A 19,952-nucleotide genomic window follows, 5' to 3' on the forward strand; every position below is an offset into this window, starting at 1 on the left:
TTATACCCCTCCCTGAACTTCAGTAAGTTAGTACCACTCAATTAATTTATTACATTTTAGCCGGCTTAGTTGTAGAGGCTCCACTCTCGCCATGAACATTGCCCCCTGTACTGCAGTGGTGGCGTGAGAACTTCTATTTCTACAGTGTCTTCTGTTGGCTTCTCCACCTGGTCACCTGCGGCATCCCATCCCCAGAGACTGCACATTGTCTAGGGAAAGGGAGGGTGAGCCAGGAGATGGGGAGAGGTGGAAGAAGGAGGGGAGAGGGAAACTGGCTCATCCCCCCACCCAAACATGCTCTAGATCACAGACCTCCCCAAAACACAGCAATAAGAGAAAAAAATAAGAGAAAATAAGAGAAAAATAAGAGAAAAAAGCCCACAAACCCCATGGCCACAAAGACGCAGCCAGGGTGTAGAGGTTCTGGGAATCATCCTGTGGGCTATGCAGGTGATCTGACCACTGGGTGTCACTGTTAGTCTGCGTTTTTTTGATTTGGTATCAGGTTTCTGGCATTTGCTGGTCTCCTTCCACTTCCCACAGGCTCCCTCCCTGTGCTGGTCTATCTCCCTGGGCAACTCTACTGACTGCAACTAGACAGTTCACTGAGAGTGAAATGACCCAGAAGTGGATTTCTGATCTGCACATGGGAAACTAGTCAGTCACAGAAGCAAGCAGTAACTAGTTCTACAACAAGAGCACCTAGGAAGTGAACTCTAAAAACACAGAACTATCTCATTGATTTTATCATTTATTGCTATTCTTTCCTCCTTTATATAGTATTTGTTTTTTATCTTATTAATCTACGTTCTTATACTTTTTTTAGTTCTTTCATTCAATAAAATCGAACATTTAGCTCAAGTAGAAATTAAACCCAGAAAGAAGGATTGGGACGAAAGACCTGAACACATAAAGCCTTTAAAGAAATAGAAATCATATTTAACAAGACCTGTTATTTTTACTTACCCTCTTTAGAACTTGGTGTGCATTTTCAATCTGAAGATTCATGTCTTCAATTCTGGAATCATTTTCCTTGTGAATACTGACTCATGAGTCCCTCCTGTGGAAGTTTTAGTAGATTATGCTGGACATCTCATTCTATCTTCCATCTTTCTTGGTTAATTCTTCCATTTACTTGTTTCCCCATGCTACATTCTGAGTGGTTTCTGCAGATCTGTGCTCGGGTTCATGAATTTTTTCCTCTGCTATGCTGAATCTTTTGTTTGACTTATCCAGTGAGTCCTTAATTGAAGGGCCTTTGTTTTTTGTTTCCGGGAGTTGAATTTTGCTATTTATCTAATCTGTCTCTTTCCCTTTCATAATAGTCTATTCTTTCATTATGGTTCCTAAGTTTAAACATATATATATACATACATATATATATATTTATATATTATATATAATATTTAAGTAGGTCATGCCCAGTGTGGAGTCCAACATAGGGCTTGAACTCATAACCCTGAGACTGAGATCTGAGCCAAGATCAAGAGTCAGACATTTAACCAACTGAGCCATCTGTGTGCCCCAGTTTAAAAATCTTTTAAATTGCTTTGACCTGCTTATTCTTTCATTTCCAACTCTATTATTTCCCATTCTTGCAATGATGATATATAGGCTGGCTGCATTTGCTGGTTTTCTGTCTCAGCAGTTAATTTCCTTGTGTGATTTGTATCTCTCTGTGATCTATGGTTGACCCTTGAACAATGCAGGAATTAAGAATGCTGACCCATTGCACAGTTGAAAATCTGTGTGTAACTTTTATATTCCCCAAACTTAACTATTAATTCCTGCTATTGACCAGAACCCTTACTGATAACATAAACAGTTGATTAACCCATATTTTGTATGTTCTATGTATTATATACTGTATTCTTACAATAAAGTAAGCTTGAGAAAAAACGTGGTTAAGACAATCATCAGGAAATCAGGAAAGAGAAATGGTGACCCTAGGAAAGAGCGGGTCTCCTCCTGGGAGAAGGAGCCCCGAGGAAGCATTTATGACCTTCTACAATGAAGTAAAACGAATAGAGAAGAGAGACTTAGTTCTAACATCCAAAAATCAGCTTGAAAGACTGACCTGTTCTGGCTCCTCTAACTTCACTTTGAACCCATTTGAGGTTCTTCAGATGGATCCTGAAGTGACAGATGAAGGAATAAAAAAGAAGTTTCGACAGAGTTCCATATTAGTGTATCTTGACTGGAATCAAGATGATGTTGACAGCACAAAAGTCTTTTGAGGCTGTGGACAAAGCTTACAAGTTGCTCCTGGGTCAGGAACCAAAGAAAAGGGCTGTGGATCTCATTCAAGCAGTAAAAGAATACACAGATCACACAGTGAGAGTGAAAGAAGCAATAAAGGATGAAGGAAACCCCACAAATGTGGGGTAGGATTATTCTGAGTTGTTCAAACAAGCAGTATATAAGAACAGACCAGGGGCGCCTGCCTTTTGGCTCAGGTCACAATTCCAAGGACCTGGGATTGAACCTCTAACAGGCTCCCTGCTCAGTAGGGAGTCTGCTTCTCCCTCTCCCTCTGCCCCTCCCCTCCGTATGTGCACGCACACGTGTGCACTCTCTCTGTGTCTCAAATAAATGAATAAAATCTTTTTTTAAAATTTTTTAATTTTTTATAAACATATTTTTATCCCCAGGGGTACAGGTCTGTGAATCGCCAGGTTTACACACTTCACAGCACTCACATAAATGAATAAAATCTTAAAAAAAAAAAAGAAGAAGAACAGACCATAAAACTCTTTGCTGACCTGGAAATTAAAAGGAAAGAGAAGTCAAAGAGATGCATGAAAGGAAGCAACAAAGGGAAAAAGAGATAGAAACTGGAGAAAAAGCCAAATGAGAAAGGGAGTGGCAGAAAAACTTTGGGGGAAAGTCGAGATGACGTGTGGGCAGCTGGTGAACCTTCCAAGCATATCCAAAGGCGTAGAAAGAGAAGAACTGACCCTTCCTGAGACCCTTCCTGAGACCACCGAAAGTAGAAATGAAGCAGCGTGAACCACAGAACCTTCCCCCAACTGTCTCCCTCCTGCTTTGAAGGACTTGTGCTTTCTTCCTATTTCCACCCCAACATAGAGTAGTATTTGCTTTTTAATTAGTCCACTTGTTTTCAATACAATTTAATAGAGATCAGAGTAAGTTCTTTGCACACTGAAATGAGGGGTTCGGTTTTAAAAAAAAACTTTCCCACACTCCTACCCTTGGACCAGCCACCACGATTGCTTGCCTTCCCTTCCTGCAGCCTAAAATGTATCATTTTGTACTTCACTGAATTGTGATGGTTAGAAATTTCATGTACAGCTTGTGAAAATCAACCAATTAAATGTTTTGAGTTAAAAAAAAAAAAAGAGAGAAGGGGGCACCTGGGTTAAGCCTCTGCCTTTGGCTCAGGTCGTGATCTCAGGGTCCTGGGATCGAGCCCCACATCGGGCTCTCTGCTCTGCAGGGAGCCTGCTCTCTTTCCCCCGTCCCCCTGCCTTCCTCTCTGACTACTTGTGATCTCTTTCAAATAAATAAATAAAATCTTTAAAAAGAAGAAAGAAAGAGAAGGGTTCCTGGGAGGCTCAGATGGTTAAGCATCTGCCTCTGGCTTAGGTCATAATCCCGGCATCCTGGGATTGAGTCCCACATTGGACTCCTTGCTCAGTGGGGAGTCTGCTTCTCCCTCTGCCTCTCTGTCTCTGTCTCTCATGAATAAATAAATAAATAATCTTTAAAAAAGAGAAAATCATAAGGAAGAGAAAATACATTTACAGTACTCTATTTATCAAAAATACACTTAAGTGTACCCATGCAGTTCAAACTTGTGTTATTCAAGGGTCAACCATACTCTTAGCTACTCTTTAACATTAAAAAAAAATTGGGTTTCTCATGAACCCTACACTGTGGAAGAGTAGTTTTTGTGATTGTGTCTGTTGTCTCTCTAGAGAATTAACATCCAGGGGCTAGTTTTTGCCCTTGACTGGCATACCTAGAGCATTTAGGGTAAATTCAGATCTCATACCTTCTCAAGGAGCAGAACTGGGTTTTGATTTTTCCACACAAGTCCTCAGGCAGATGCATAGCTCCTCTGGGGTGTCCTTGGAAGGTGGAAGGAAGTTTTCAAATCCCTTTTTGATGGAATAGCAACACTTCCAGACTTCAGGCTGTATGCAGGGAGCAACCTTCCAGCTCCGCTGCTTGACCTAAGCCCAAAGCCATCTCTACGAAGGAGGATGGGGAATTAGAATTCCAGCCCTAGCTCCGACTCATCTGACTGAGAACCCCCAGGGTTCCCATGGAATCTGCTCCCATTTATTCATAGGCCTTCAATTTCTATGCTTGTTTCTGGATCCTAAGGATTTCCCTTTCTTTCCTTAAAAGTAAGTATATATTTAAAAAAAAAAAGTACTGACTTTCCTTAAAAGTATGTATTAAAATATTTATCTTTGTCACATTTTTATCCTTCCTTGACCTTTAGTAACTCAGATTATCTTCTGGTTTTCTTTCCTTCTTCTTTTATTTTTTTTTCCCCAGTAGAACAATCTAGGTTACTTATTTAAGCCATCTCCTGCCATAAGCAATGGGATGGAAGCTCAGTGTATGGGTCATAACTTGATACAAGTGAGGAAGTGAGCTTAAGGTCCCATATACTTTACTGGTCCGTGGGCAGAGTAATGGTCCAAACCAGTGCTGTAGTCCCCACTGGGTAGTAGTCTGGGTTCTCCTTATTCATCTCCTCATAGCCAGTCAGAAGTGGATTCTCATGAGGGTTAAGGATAGAGTCTGATTACCATCTCCCCAGGGAAAGAGCTTGGCTCTCCTGTGGAGACAGGGTAAGTGACGCACTGGGGTCTTTCCTGCTCTCCGTGATGTGACTTCAGGAAGACGTTCAGCAGGCTCACCCCCATGCTGGGGAGCGTCACAGTGTAGGTGAGGGCCTTCCCCTGTGAGCTGACCCCTCCTCGCCATGACTACCATGAGACACAGGCAGCCCCAGCTGTGCCCTGGACCAACCTAGCAGCCCAGAAAGTTGGGACCCAGCTGCTGCTGCAATTTTCTACTTCTATCTCCCAGTTTTCTTATCAGAGGTCTTCAAACAGGGTCGTGTGAGCTGTGGGGCGAGCAGGATGAGCTGCGGGGATTTCCTCACTCTGAACCCTGTCCTCTACCCTGCTTCCAACAGGGAAGCTCTTCTTGTGTCCTACTCTAAAGCAACCAAGCTGTGTGACCCTGGCAAGTACTTCATCCTTGTGTACCTCTGTTTCTTTATCTGTAAAAAAGGAACAATTACAGTGCTGACTCGCTGGACAGTTGTGGGGACAAATGAGATATACACAAAGCACTCCATGCCTGGTTCAAAACAAGCATGCAGTAAGTGAACTTTATTGTTAATTATTGAGCTCCAAGTTATATCTCTTCTAAAAAAAAATGATTCGGAGCTAAAAGAAAAGTCTTTTCAGATAGATGGGGCTTTAAAAGCTAGATAGATATGTTCTAGACTGGGTCTTTCCTAAAAGAACTTCTAGTTCAAAAATTCTTTATTTCTATGCTAACTCTACCAGCAGGAAAGCTAATTTGAGCCCAGCTTGGCTAGCAAAGTTAGTTTTAGCCAAGCTTGGCTTGTGCCTAGCAGGGCGGGCATAAAGATCTCTATTGTTTATGATAATTTTCTTCCAGCCCCCTGACATTCCTTCAACCCCACTTCCCATCCCATAGTAATTCTTTCTTTCCTTAATGCTGCACAATGAACTTGTTGTAACAGCTGTACAAGCTTCCTTCTGACTTGAGTCAGCCTTGCTTCATGGTTTGTCAATGTTGTGTCACCCGTCCCTTGATTTTTTGCTGAAATTGCCGAAGGATAAAGAAATTGCATCTAATGGACCTTTTCTAACCTTTGCATATATGGTAACCTTTTCTCTATTTCTTATGAAAGTGGGGGCCGTGTAGTCTCAAAAGGATAGGGTTAGGGAAAGGGCTTTGTTCTGTTTTCTAAGAGAAAGTGCTAGTGGGAGGGACATTTTCATTCTGACTTCAACCTACTCGGCAAATGTTCCGATGAGCTAGTGACAGTGCTACTTACTTGTGTGCATAATCATATTATGAATCAATGAGATGATGAGTCAGGATTCAGCCATGAAGAGTGAGGGTTGATGGTCTTCTACCACCTCCCATTGTGAAGGGCAAGAAGTCGCAGGTCTGAGGCCTTGCAGTGACTCCCCCTTTTCTCCCCACCCTCCTTGAGCCTTAATTCAGGTGCAAGAAATGCTAGCATTTTCAGTGATGATGTGAGATGTTCTCTTCAGGTTTTAGAAAATGACAGAAAATTGGAGTGGGCCTGCTTCTCTGTAGGTTGCCCATATTGATATAACATCTGCTACCAGCTGATTGTATGTTTCTAGTATCTTCTGAAGGCCAAGCTCCTCAAGATCAATAGGATCTTTTTAACTGTAAGTAGGGTTGTTCTAGTCTTATCCATGAATTTGGAGATATGGTCACAATTTAGTTGATAACGTGGATAATAGTTGTTTGGTATAATTGGTATAAAAAAAACAGGGTTACATAGAGCATGTTGTTTTATACTTAGTGGAAGCAGGGTGAATAGGAAGCCAGGCCTGACCAACCTCTTAACTCTACTGAGGTTTGAGGATATAATGTGGTTGAGGGGTCCCTCAGAAATGGAAGACTCGGATTACTTTAGCTTGGTTAGAGGGGTTGGTGACCACCTTAGCTTACCCTGGAGGGTCACAAGGAAAGTGTGGGCTCTTTTTTCCCAGGCCTTTTGAGGGCCAAAATTTGACATTTTCTTCAGAAGGCCAAAAACTGCCTCATTATCAAAATGAACCAATTTCATTAGTTAAAGGCAATGCTCTGTTTCCATTACTGTGAGTTACTTTATATATACAGTGTGAGGTACGGATCCAACTTCATTCTTTTGCAATTCTCCCAGCACCATTTGTTGAAAGACTATTTTTTTCCTCCATTGATTTGGTACCCTTGTGGAAAATCAGTTGATGTGGGCTCAGTTCTATTACAATGATCTATCCTTATATTAGTACTTCACTGTCTGGATTACCATTGCTTTACAGTAACTTTTGAGATCAAGAAGTATAAAATTGAGAACTTTGCCTTTTGTTTTCAAGACTGTTTTTGCCATTCTGGGTTCCTAAGTCTCTATATGAATTTTAGTGTCAGCTTGTCAATTTCCAGTGAAGAAGCTGCTGGGATTTTGATAGAGATTATGTTGACTCTATAGATTAATTTGGGGAGTCCTGCCATCTTAACAAAATTAAGTCTTCCAGATTCATGAACATAGATGTTTTTCCTTCACTGAGATCTTTAATTTCTTTCAATGATGTTTTGTAGCTTCCAGAGTATAAGTTTTGTACTTGAGTTTTCTTCAAATGTAAAAGGTGGTGGCTGGACAAGTGGATGGAGAAATCAGGGGTTTCCCAAGCCTGTGATGTTATATCCTGGCATTTTCTGCACTTTACCTGTCCCCCTTCCACTTCTGTTGCTAATTAATTTGTTGCTTATTTGTTATCTTTCTCCTCCAATGAAATGTTAGCTCCATGAAAGAAGTTACCCTGTCTGTTGACTCTACCACTGGGCTACTCTCCCCACCCCAACCTAGATCCCAACCTAGTGCCTGCCCATAGCTTGTGCTTAATCAAACTCTTTTGAATGAAATCCTCAGGTCATCTTCAGGATTTCTTCCACTCTTCCTACTCCGGGTCTCTACAAATGTAGATTGTATTATTGTTTGCCAGATGAAAGATTAGGAATACTCAGTGGTGTACCAGTCAAGAGCCCAGCTCTGGATTCAGTCCACTGAGTTCTGAATCCTGACTCTACCACTTGCCAACTATGCAACCTTTGGAAATCTACTTGGCTACCTAGACCCTCAAGTTCTTCAACTTTAGATGGAAATAATGATAAAACCTGCCGCTCTGTGTGGCTGTGTGTGTTAAATGAGTAAATCCTTTAAAATACTCATGTGGTGCAACTGTATGAAGTTGTCCATGTATGTTAACTTGCATTATCATTATTCACGTATACCTACCCATGTGACAAGCCTGTCATCTCTCTTTTCATGCAGGCCTGCTGGACCTTCCCACAGTTTGTTTCTGTCAGCCTTTCCCTGCCTGGGAATGTTCAGGGAGCTCTGTTGTCTTGTGGATTGCAGGGCGTGGTCCTTCCTCTCGGCCAATTACAAGGATGCTATATGAAGCTGGTCTTTGTCCCTGGTTTCCCTCTCCTTGCGGAGAAGCACTCATACAGGGACCTGGCTGAGGAGAGCAGGTCTGGCCTCCTTCTCAGTCTCCATCCCTTCTCTTGCAAATGCAATAAGCATTTCACCCTGCCTCTTCCTTTCACAGGCTTATGAGGATCTGAATGAAAGGGATTTCAAAGCAGCCTAACTTCATAGAGGAAGGCAACCTGGTCTTGAATTCTTTTCCTTTATTCCAGGATGAGATGAATTTCCATCTCTTTGACCAAATGTTTCCCCCAGTTGTGTGAACTCAGTTTAAAGAAACACACGCCATGCTTCCCAGTGCTTCAAATTAACAAAATGGTTTCAGGGATCTTTCTACTTTTCTCTTCACAGCCGCTATGGAAAACCCTTATGTCAGGAGTTCCTTTCCCATTTGACAGCTGACGAACCCCACCCTCAATCCACCACGAAGCCTCTCAGCCTCCAGCTGAGGCAGGCACAGCATCAGGCTTGGATGTGGGGCCCCTCACCTTGGTCTAGACTCTTTTTCACCTTGCTCAGCTGGATGCTGATAGATCAGGTTTTTGGGGAGACCATTGAACTGTGGGCCATCTAAAAGCCCCGAATAATTGCTATTAAGAAAACAATCTTTTCCTTGCATCACTATGAGGATGTGAAGAAAGGGGTTAATAGGAATAAAAATCTACCCCCATGAGGATGTTCACAACAATTGGACCAGGAAGGTGCAGGAGGAAGGCCTGGGGCTCTGCTGGGAAAATCATCAGAGGAGGAGTATCTTGGCTCTCTCTTCTCAGGGAATGGACTCGAGATCTGGGGAAGCAGAGGATCCCTTTGTTTAGAATTTTGTTTTGAACCTTGTTTAGATTCCAGGAAGCAAGGCTAACAACTCTCATCCAGAAATAGGAAAATGTTAACCATCCACATGGCTAATCCATTGGGGCTCACTTGTTCTGACTTTGTGCAGGGGAAAGAGGAGCCCTTTCTGGGACAGCTTTGCCCATGCCTGTTGCTGGGGCTGCCCTCCTGAAGCCTCTCTTTCCCACAGGAGTTCCCATCTTTCTAACTTGTGGCTCCAGCCACGAGTCAAGTGAAACAGGCCAGGTCAGAATTGTCATTTTCACAATGGGGGCTAAGTTCAGGCCAAGAGTCAAGCAGGAGTCCATTAAGATATATGATAATATATATAAGATGATCCTCTAGGGGAATAAATGTATTATATATATAAACCATGTGTATTGAATCCACGTATATATAATTTTACCTGCAGAGATGGGATCAGACATATGTTGTCTAGAATGCAGAACCAGACTTCGGAAGGATACTGCAAATTGCCTGTGGTTGCCTTCGGGGAGAGGACCGGGTTTTGGTTAGGAGCCAAGTGGTTTGAAAGTGGACTCATTTTTTTTATTCAATATGCAGTCTGAACTTTTGCACACATACATGACCGTGCCTGTGATGACACCATTTTAAACAGAGTACCTGGCCTTCCCGCAGGACATCACTCCTTGCCACGCCCTGCATGGGCTCCTCTTCCTCCTCCACCACTACAGACATGATCTCTGAAATTCCCCTTGGCAGCTCCCACCTTTTGGTTCACCCGCTCCCCCGAATCGTCCAAGCTGCTGGACGGTCTCCTTAGGACTTTGTGACTTGGTCTGTCTGATCTCCTATCTCTGTCCGTCCCCCTGGGCCTCCTCATTGAGCCTGACTCCAAGGTGGCCTGTTTCAGTCACCATCTCACTGGTGCCCCAGATTCTCGCATGTTAGTGCCCCCTGACACCCTTGCTTTGCCAGCTCTGAACTGTTGTGTGCTGTCCCTGCTCCATTTTGAGGCTCCTGGAAGAGACATAAAACCCCATGACTGGGGTCCCAGCAACCCACCCATTCTTTTCTGATCAGCTTCTTATTATGCTTACCCCCCGTGGGCCCCCTTTTTCTCCTTCTCCCTGGTTACATTGTGGCCTTCGCCGTGACCTGCTCTGAACACACACCTCACTCCTCCATACTCTCGACGCCTCACCACACGTCCCACCTCAGAGGAACCCTACCTCCAAGACAGGCTCTGTGCCCACCCTCAAGGCCGTCCCAATTTCCCTCCTTCTGGACTCTTCCACATCAGTGTTCTTCTCTCTGCATCTCTATTCCTCTCTAGTTCATACTGGTGTGACACAGAGCTCTATTCCGGGCTTTGCTTGATTTAATAGTCTCTTTACCCCAGTGCCTGAGGAAACAGAAGGCATGCGTGGTGAAGTTTGTGGAGTCTGGAGCGCCACCTATCACGACTGGCCCACTCCTTCCTCCGTTGCTGGAAGCTTTCAAGGTTGACAGCTCTCAGCCGATCCCTCTCTGGGGCTCACCTCGAACAGAAGAGCACCATCTCCAGTCCATGCTCCCCCAGGGGGCCGCTGCCCTCAATGACTGGCCATTACGAGGGTGTAGCCAGTTCAGTGACTGGTTGTTAATCAAGAGCCCTTGGCCCAGGATGACTCTGCAGGACCCACCGACCCCTGAGCTCCCTGTGGGAACCAGCTGGGGACTCTCTTGAGTCTTCTGTTATCCACACCGCCACCCCTAGGGATCCTGTGAGCACAGTTCCAGAAGCTTCCTACCTGCCAGTCTTTCCCTCAGGAAGGGTCTGCTTCTTGGGAACAGACCACAAGGCTTTTCAGGATTGGCGGAGTGATCTTGAACAGGGGTGGGAAAGATCAGTATTCAGACTGATTTCATCTGCTTGGAACATAGAGGCCAGTCTCAGAAAATTAAGAAAAAAGAACTAAGAGCTTTCTTAATTTTTTTTATTTTGTTCATTCATTCGTTCCTTCCTTCACATAAGAGGGCCTATTCTATGTCAGGCACTGTGTCGCAGCATGGTGGAAATAGGGCAGCAGAAATGTGAGGGGGAGATGATAAATGAACACCCGGACTTAGAACTATTAGTTCTTTTTTCAAGTAGATGCCTGGCCATATCTCTCACAACCTGTATTTGTACAACTGAGTTTTTTTTTTTAAGCTACCAATCCAAAAGTTTACACTGATCCAAGGAGCTTAATTAATCTCGTAGTTCCAAATGTCAGAAGTCTGAAGTGGGTCTCACTGGGCTAAAATCAATGTGTAGGCAGGGCTGTGTTTCTCTTGGAAGTTCTAGAGGAGAATCCATTCTGCACCTTTTCTGGCTTTTAGAGGCTTCCCACACTCCTTGCGTTGTGGCCCCATGTTCAGTCTAAAACCAACATTGTAGCAACATCTTCAGATTGCTTTCTCTGATTCTGACCTCCAGCTTCTAGTTTTCTTGTCCTGCCTTCTTCTGACTCTGACCTTCCCACTGTCCTTGTGGTCACATCTAGATGATCCAAACAATGTTCCTTTCTCAAGTTCCTTCACTTAATCCTATCATCAAAGTCCCTTGAGCCGGGTAAGGTAACATATTCACAGGGTCTGGGGGTACAGACATCTTTGGGGGGCATTATTCTGCCTGTCATGCCAGATAATTAATGTCCATATTAAAGTTTGAGAAGCACTGGCCCATTGTATTTGAATGGTTTTCCTTTCCTACTTTCCCTGCATGTTCACATATTGTTGAAACCTTTTTAAATTAAGAGCATGTATGATAAACCTGTTTTTCTCATTTGTTTGACCTCTGTACATATATGGTTCTGTGGAGGTTAAGACAATTCTGATCTTTATTGCTAGACACATGTTGCTGGAGGGAGGGGTTGGGGGCTGGGATGCTGTGTATATGTGTCTGGTTATTTACTCCTGGCTGTCTTAAGTGGTGAAGCCACTGTGTATATTGATGCTGGCTGAAATGTTCTATTTCTGTCAATTACTAGCAGTAAGACCTTGGAGAGGTCACATGACTGCTCTCACACAACTCTTTCACCACTTACAAAATGGCGGGTCCAACTCATGTTACTGATACAAGTGTGAGGATATAGTAAGATGGAAGATTGCATCAACAAGGAACTCTTGAATGATTCTGTCATTTTTTTTTTTTTTTGGTTTATTTGTGGATGCTGAACCTTGACAATGAGAGGGACTCTCTCACCTCACATTCTTTCCTTTCTTTCTTTCTTTCTTTTTTAATCTGTTTTTTAAAGATCTACTTATTCATCTGAGGGAGAGAGAGAACATAGTGGGGAGGGAAAGAGGGGGAGGGAGAGAGAGAGAATCTCAAGCAGAATCTCAAGCATGGAGTCCAACTTGGGGCTCAGTCCCATGACCCTGAGATCATGACCTGAGCTGAAACCAAGAGTCCATGGCCCAAGTGACTGGGCCACCCAGTTGCCCCCTCACATTTTTTTCTTTGAGAGAGCCAGAGTCCCTGCATGTGGTCCCCCCTTATGGTTAAGGCTTTTAACTAACTTTGCCATAGATCGGGGGTTCCTGGGTGGCTCAGTTGGCTAAGTGTCTGCCTTCGGCTCAGGTCATGATTCTAGGGTCCTGGCATCAAGTCCCACATTGGGTTCCTTGCTCAATGGGGAGCCTGCTTCTCCCTCTGCCTGCCACTCCCCCTGCTTGTGCATCATTGCTCTCTCTCTCTCTCTCTCTGATAAATAAATAAATAAAAATTTTTAAAGAAAAAAAAAAGTTTGGCTTAGATCAGAAGATTAAGAAAAGGAGAGCTAGATGGACATTAAGACCCCTGAAGTCTACACCTGGGCCTGTCCTTCATCCCTGTAAAAGAAACCCCTGGGGCATTATTTGCTGAAATCTGGATGCACATTAGAATTACATGGAATGGGTCTAATCGGTGTTTCTGTTTCACTGGGGATCGGTAAGATCTTGGAACCTGAATCTTGATAAATCTCTCCAAGTGGATAGAATGTGATCTCTATCTCCTGACTCCCGTAGGCTAATGTAAGCTTGGGATCCATTAGCAGAAGAACAATACATGAAACAAAGGAGGGGATAGTGCCTCGGAGCTGTGTACAGAACACACAGTTTTGCTGCACAGTAGGATGGAGATCTGGGGACCCCACTGCCAGAGGAACTTGAACAAAGTCATCACTGGAACAAGACCTGAATGGGTGGGGACACAAAATGACTTTACGTAAGGAAAGCCCAGAAGGGCAAATGGTTCACTTTCCCAAGGTCACCCAGTGAAATTTATCAATGAAAACACCTGCAAAAGAGACATATATTTCCTTTTGCTTGAAATTGATTTACTAAATCACAAAAACCCAATACCATAGTGATGAAAACAGTTGGGTATGCGGATTCATTTTTCTTTCCTAACTAAACTGCTTGCAGAACTTGTGTCTGTCAAAAACAATGGCCAGTCAAGAAGTAAGGAAAGAAATGCAGCTAGGGGGGCTAGGCTGGTTGCCTTTGCCTGAGGTAGTGAAAGGAATCTTCCTGATTATCTGAGGACAGGAAGACCTGGTTTTACTTGGATGCATTTCCTTGTAGGCTTTCTGATAGGAACTGAGATTTTGTCTCTGTTGTGGCTGATAGGTACATTCTACTCACCAATGATGTCCCTTCTTCCTCAGAGTCCAGACGCATGGACAACATTCCAAAGACTGATATAACAGTCATCACACACACACACACACACACACACACACGCAAGATTTGCACAAGTGAAAAACCAACTCCTATAAACACTTTTTAAACCCTTACAATTGTTTTGTGAGGCAGAACTTTTTTTGTGATCTCGCCCTGACTATCATCATTGTTATTTGCAAAGGAGACTCCATACCAAACAGCATACAATTTGGAAATGGCAGAGCCAGGATTTGAACTTCAGTCTTCTGGCCACAAATTTAATGCCCAAACTGACCTCTGAGTGGTAACAACACAGGAGTGTGGAGTTTCCTGGGGCTATCCTAAGAAACTGCCCGAAATTGGGGGGGGGGCTTCAAACAACAGAAATATATTGTCTCATGTCTATTGGGGGCTGGATCCCAAATCAAGGTGTCTGCATGACTCTGCTCCCTTTGAAAGCATCAGGGAGACACCTCCCTTGCTTCTTCCTGACTTCCGGTGGTTTGCTGGCAATCCCAGCACTCCTTGGCTTGTGGATGTGTAACTCTACTCCCCTCTTTGTTTCTAGGGCTTCTGCTTCTGTGTCTGTGTCCTTAGAGAGCTTTCTTTTTATAAGGACACCAGTTATTTTGGATTAGGGGCCCTCCCCACTCCAGTATGACCCCAACTTAAATAATTATATCCTCAACAATCCTATTTTCAAATAAAGTCACATTCTGGGGGTTAAGTCCTCCACATATCATTTTTGGAGGGGACAGAATTCCATCCATGACATTGTCTTCCAGCTTTCCCCTTGAGTTATAGTTCTACAGTGCATATTTTATTATCACAACTAGATTGTGAACTTCCCAGGGAAGAAAATCCAATTTTATATCCAAAGAGTCCAGCTGGCTGCTCTTGGGCTGGATCTGGACTATAGGCATGTTTGTCTGCTCTGAAATATTGACCTACACAGTGCTGTGGGAGATTTTCTGAATTAGTCTGTGAGCATTCATTTTTTAATTCTTATTGTTCTTACTGAAGTATAATTAACATACAGTGAAATATTAGTTTCCAGTGAATAACATACTGATTCCACAGTTCTATACAATGCTCAAAATGGTGGATGCTTCATGAATGTGCATGTCTTCCTTGCGTAGAAGCCATGTTGGTCTCTGTATTGTTCCAATTTTAGTGTATGTGCTGCTGAAGAGAGACTAGTCTATGACCATTAAAAAGTTTGGGAGCTTCACATGCAAATCTTGATGTTAGGTTTCTATGACAAACCAGAATGTCTGGCTACTTATCAGAGGAACATGGCACCATAGTCTTCAGTGCCTGAAGCCTAGCAGGGGCTTCTTAGTTGGGGCAGTGACCTTCTTGTACCACAGATATATTTAAACCCAACTGATTCTGCTTCTCTGGAGAGTCTCAGTTTACACACTCTTCACTCAGAAATATGTCTAATATCTAAGCCCCTTTTACGACGTCCATTGCTGTCACTCTGGTGCAGGCCATCATTATCTCTCAACTGACCTACCCTCCCAGGCACCTCCAAACTATTTTCCAAGTAGCAGCCAGGGTGACCCTTTAAAGCCATAATTCTATTTATGATACAACTTTACTTAGTAACCTCCCCTGTCTCCCATCCCACTCACAGGAGAAGCTGAAGTCCTTAGATAGCCTTCAAGGTGTTGTGCAATCCGGCCTACAGTTGTTTTCTCCAACCACATCTCTATACCCTGCCCTGCCTCATAGCCTCCAACCACACATGCTTTTCCTTCCACTTGCCACCCATGGTCCAGCCTCAGGGCCTTGGAACCTGCTGCTCTCTCTGCAAGGAAAGCCCTTTGTGCAGGCTAATCCATCTGAGTTACCCACATGTAAGACAGCACTAGTTTCTTGCATCTCAAGAGAAGCAATGACTTTAACCAGAATGAACTTACCACAAATGTGTGTCTCAGCCAACTGCCTCAGGGCGTCATCCCGGACAGATGGGCTTCTTTTCGTTGGTCTTGGTCACGTGCAATTTGGCCTATGTTGCTGCACCTGTGTAAGAATGGTATATAGGCTACTCAAGGAGAAATGATGTGAGTATTGGTCATCATGTGCACATTAAACCATGCTTTTTCTTCATTGTCTGATTGTCATGTACCTCCCAAAATTTTGAGTGACTGTTTTCTCAAGAAACTCTTGCTCTTTTATCTTAAGTCTGAGAAAACATCCTAAAACACTGCTTTGTGAGGGAAAAGGCATGAGACATTTTGGGAAGTAGATGTTTTAGGCAGATGTGCGCAGAGCAAACATCCTCCACATGATCCCCATGTGATCGGAGAGAACCTGTCCGTCCTACCCCCAACCCCCCGCCCCAGCCCACCTCTCCTGGGTCTTCCATCGCGGTTGGAACGCTCTGAGGGTTCACTTCAGATCATCTACTTGTTTTCATCATGGTCACAGAAAGAGCTCGTATGTCGGAAGAGTAAAGCTCCTGATCTGTGGAATCAATTAAACGGGGCTCCAGCCCCAAATGTGACAACCTAGATAGTGGGGCTCTGGACAAGTTATACGCCTCTCTTTGTGAGTTTCCTCACTTAGGATAGAGCTGCTAGGGCCTTCATTATGGGGCTGTTACGGGATTTAAATGCAGTCGTGTATAGTGAGTGCCTGGCCCGTGGCAAGCGTTCAGTGCCGGGGAGTCAAGATGAGTCAGCACTGAAACTGAAGACGGACTCTGTCACCTGAGGTTGAGCTGCTGTGTGTGGTGGACACTCGTGACTGCTCCAGGGAGACTGACCCCTGGGCCATCCTTTACACCATCACCCCAGTGCTCCTCCGAGAATATAAACATGGCCAGGCCACCCCCCTCTTTAAAATGTGTGTGACACTGACCTCCAGTCCAGCCTGCACGGAGCCTGCATGCCAGCCCTTAAGACCCTGCATCCTTTTGGCCGCCCCTCCTCCCTCCTTGGTTCACTCACCACCGAACTTTGCTCTAGGCATTAAGAAAATAGGTAATTAGTGACCCATGAGCTTGGTCACTAAATCAGTCGTGTCTCTGCTCTCAGTCTTGTGGACTTTCAGCCATATTTTCTCTACCTCCTTTGAAAGATGTCACGGGAGGTTTTCTGTACTGTGTCCGCTGTATTCTCTGGCTCAGCTCCTTGGCCACAATGGGAAAGAGGCTGGTCTGGGGTGGCCAGGTTTTTGTGCATACTCAGAGCCTTACCAGACGGGGTAAGGCATCTTCTCATCTGGAAAGATGCTGGGCTCCACCGGGCCGTTTCCCAGATCCCTTCTGACCAAAGCTTTGGGAGCAGGGGCTAGGGCCCCACACACTCACTGGCGAGGAGTTGCTCCCGGGTGCTGCTGGGGTTCACAGCCCCACCTTCACCCAGAGAGCCCAGGGAGGTGTGCCCAGAGAGACGCTGGGTGGGCTTGGCTTTCTCATTGGCAGGCGGGTCAGTGTGGACCCAGTCAGTCCGGGGAGAACAAGAACAGCAGCCTGGATGTCTGGGATAGTCTCTGCCCTCCTCCCCTATCCTGGCCTCCCCCGCAGGAACCTAACTGTGTATCTCAATCCTAGAATGTGAGGAATGTGCCAGAGCCTGATAGGCCTGAAGCAATCTGCAGAGAGGCAGGGAGGAGCGCGGCTCCTCAGTCAGAGGCCTGAGATGGTAAGGACTCTGCGTTCTGAGGGCTGGGCTGCCCCTCCCCTCCTCCTTGGGCCTCCTGCAGCAGCCGGATCTCAAAGGCTCCATTGTGCATTGAGCTGGATTTTGGTCCCTAGTGTGCCAGGAAGGAGGCGGGAGGAGGGACACTGTCGGGAGGCTGTCCCCTCCCAGTGCTCTTCTGGCTGGTGTTCCCAGGGGCCTTGGCCTGGGGAGAATGATACACACATGGGTGGCTGCTTCTGCATTCCCGGGGAGCTGAGTCTGTCCTGGGGCCCAGGTGAGTTTCCTGGGGGGAAGGGGTGGGTTGGGTTTGGCCTGTGGCTTCGCTTGAGGTGGTTGGTTCAGTGAAGACTCAGGGATCTGCTGGGTAAGGCAAGTGACTTTTCTAAAGACGGGGAGATGCCTCTGCTTTCTGACTCCCTCTCCTCCTTCCCTCATTCAGTATTTGTCATTCTGGCTTTGTAAAAAGGGAGTAGACCCTGGGAAACTTCTACTTTTCCTGAAGAGAGACTTTGAGCTCACTCTGTGAGGAGCTGGTGCTGCTCTTGGCTGCCGCTCGCAGGGTGTGACTAACCCTTCCGTCTTTTCTTCCCAGAATTCCCTAGGTCAGGAAGGAACCTCGGGCAGGGAGTGCCTCTGGGGCCCATGGGTGGTCATAAATTTGGCCTCTGTCACTCAAACCTATTTTCATCAGAGTTGCTGTCACTAGAGAGAAACGGGCAATTTCCTACCTCCTACCTATTAAAGTGTGATTTTTTTTTTTTTTTTTTTTTTTTTTTTGTACGTCAACTTGAAGCCATGGAGACCTGTCGCCTTAAGAAATTGTCGAGTCATCTGGGACTTGACATCAGGTGATCCGCCATTCCAGTTCACCTGGACCCAAAGACTTTCTCAGGGTGTAGTTACTGCTAAAACCAGAAGAGTCCCCAGCAACCGGGGTGGTTAGTCACCCTAATGGAAGCTCCTTGCTTCTTTTAGGAGTAGGACCAAGGTGGGGTCCTGCCATCTTGAGTAGGGAATTTATCAGGATGCATGGCAGCTTTGCGGGAAGGTGGCAGTCAGGGAGGACTTCTTGGAAGATAGGAGAGCGTCACGCCAAGGAATCATTGCTAACCCTTGTTAGGATTCCATGTCTTCCTAGAGTACCATGTGGTTCCTTGGTCAGGGAACCCAGGAGAACCCCTAGCCAAGGCAAACAGATTCGCAAATGATGCCCTTGGCAAAAAGGAACAATCTCTACCTATGAAAACATTTTGCTTCTCCAGATTTCTAAGATTTAGAAACTTTTAAGATCCTTTCGCTAAATCCTATTGCCATTGTACCTCACAGGAGCAGATGCTGAATGGAGTGTGGGGGAACATGAGGGATCCCTGGTCTGCCAGCCAGGGACCTGAGTTCTAGATCTGACTCAGTCTATCCACACATGGGCAGGCATCATCATGGTGAATCACCGGGTCTTTGAGGCCACAGTGTCTGGCTTGATCGTGGTTCTTAGACTTGACTTGAGCAATTTACTTACCCTCTCTGTTTTAGTTCCCCTGTCTGTGGATTTGTGATATCATTATGCATTCTTCATAGAGTTGTGGTAGGGATTAAGTCTATGTGTGAAACACTTAAAATGACCTGACACACAGTGAATTAAGCACAAGAAATGTCAACCGTATTTATACTTCTATGACCCCAGCACATTAAACTCTCTCTTAAGCCTTTGTTTGCTCATCTATAAGAGGAGGGATTGTAGGCATGGCCTGCAGAGGTGCCCTCTGGAGCTCTGCTCCTGCTCTCTGAGCCCCAGGTGCAGATCTGCTTCTGTCTGACATCCTGTCCTCAGCCCAAGATTTCATGTACAAGAATTCTGTGGCTCAAAACCAACCAGCCAACCAACCAACACCAAAGAAAGCATCCTCAGAGTTCTTATGACATTATCATCCAGTGACTTCATGGTTTCACCTGGTTTGGGGCATCAATAGATGGTTGGCATCCCGAATCCACTATTTCTCTGAGTCAACTTGCCATTTCCTTTATCGAGGCTTCTCATGCCATGTCCCCAAACTGTTTTCTGCACTTGTCGGGGCCTTTCCCTAGGGAGGATGATAGGGGTCTTGTAGGTCTGAGGACCATTGATATAAACACCCCCTGTTACGCTCCCCTATTTATCCTAGAGAAATGGAACAAAGTATGAGACATATCCTGGAGTGACTCCGTAGTTCTGTGACTTTGGGCAAATCTCTTACATTCTTCATACCTCAGTTTTCCTGTCTGTAAACTGGATTGAATGGTACTATCTGTCACATGGAGTTTTGGGTGAGGATTACATCAGATAATTCATCTCCTGGATTTGGTGAACGGTTTGGCTTCTGATTACCCCTCAGTACTTGTGGGCTGTTTTATTGTTCCCTAGTAAAGACTATTCCTACAACCCTTCTCCCTATTCCTGGCTCCACTGTGCTCCTGTTTCTGGCTGCTTCTGCCATTACATTACATTACATTACATTTAAGGGGGAGTCAACAGCAGTCCTGAACCAGCCGTCCTGAGAACCAGCAGTCCTCAGGGGAAGGGATGCAGGAAAGGAGGAGGCCCTTGGTAA

At 45.0% G+C, this 19,952-nt stretch overlaps 1 protein-coding gene, 1 non-coding gene and 1 pseudogene across 5 annotated transcripts in view; 2 read left to right on the forward strand and 1 right to left on the reverse strand.

The window, feature by feature from the left end:
* The first annotated feature begins 1,937 nt into the window (after positions 1-1,937).
* LOC122893117 lies at positions 1,938-3,049 on the forward strand (annotated as a pseudogene).
* Positions 3,050-14,808: 11,759 nt separating this feature from the next.
* Positions 14,809-14,911, reverse strand: LOC122898243. The gene has a single exon (XR_006382929.1). It is a non-coding gene; the product is annotated as a U6 spliceosomal RNA (small nuclear RNA).
* Positions 14,912-17,286: 2,375 nt separating this feature from the next.
* SH3TC2 (SH3 domain and tetratricopeptide repeats 2) overlaps positions 17,287-19,952 on the forward strand; it is a 53,229-nt gene continuing 50,563 nt past the window's right edge. For 2 of the 4 annotated variants that reach the window (XM_044231839.1, XM_044231858.1), the window contains exon 1: positions 17,501-17,641. In XM_044231839.1, the coding sequence (XP_044087774.1) occupies positions 17,590-17,641 (52 nt within the window). In that variant the 5' untranslated portion in view covers positions 17,501-17,589. Of the gene's footprint in view, positions 17,642-19,952 lie in introns of all 4 variants that reach the window. The other 2 variants (XM_044231829.1, XM_044231848.1) reach the window with 2 other exon arrangements.

This window comes from Neovison vison, chromosome 1 (genome assembly GCF_020171115.1).
Source record: "Neovison vison isolate M4711 chromosome 1, ASM_NN_V1, whole genome shotgun sequence".
Taxonomy (NCBI): domain Eukaryota; kingdom Metazoa; phylum Chordata; class Mammalia; order Carnivora; family Mustelidae; genus Neogale; species Neogale vison.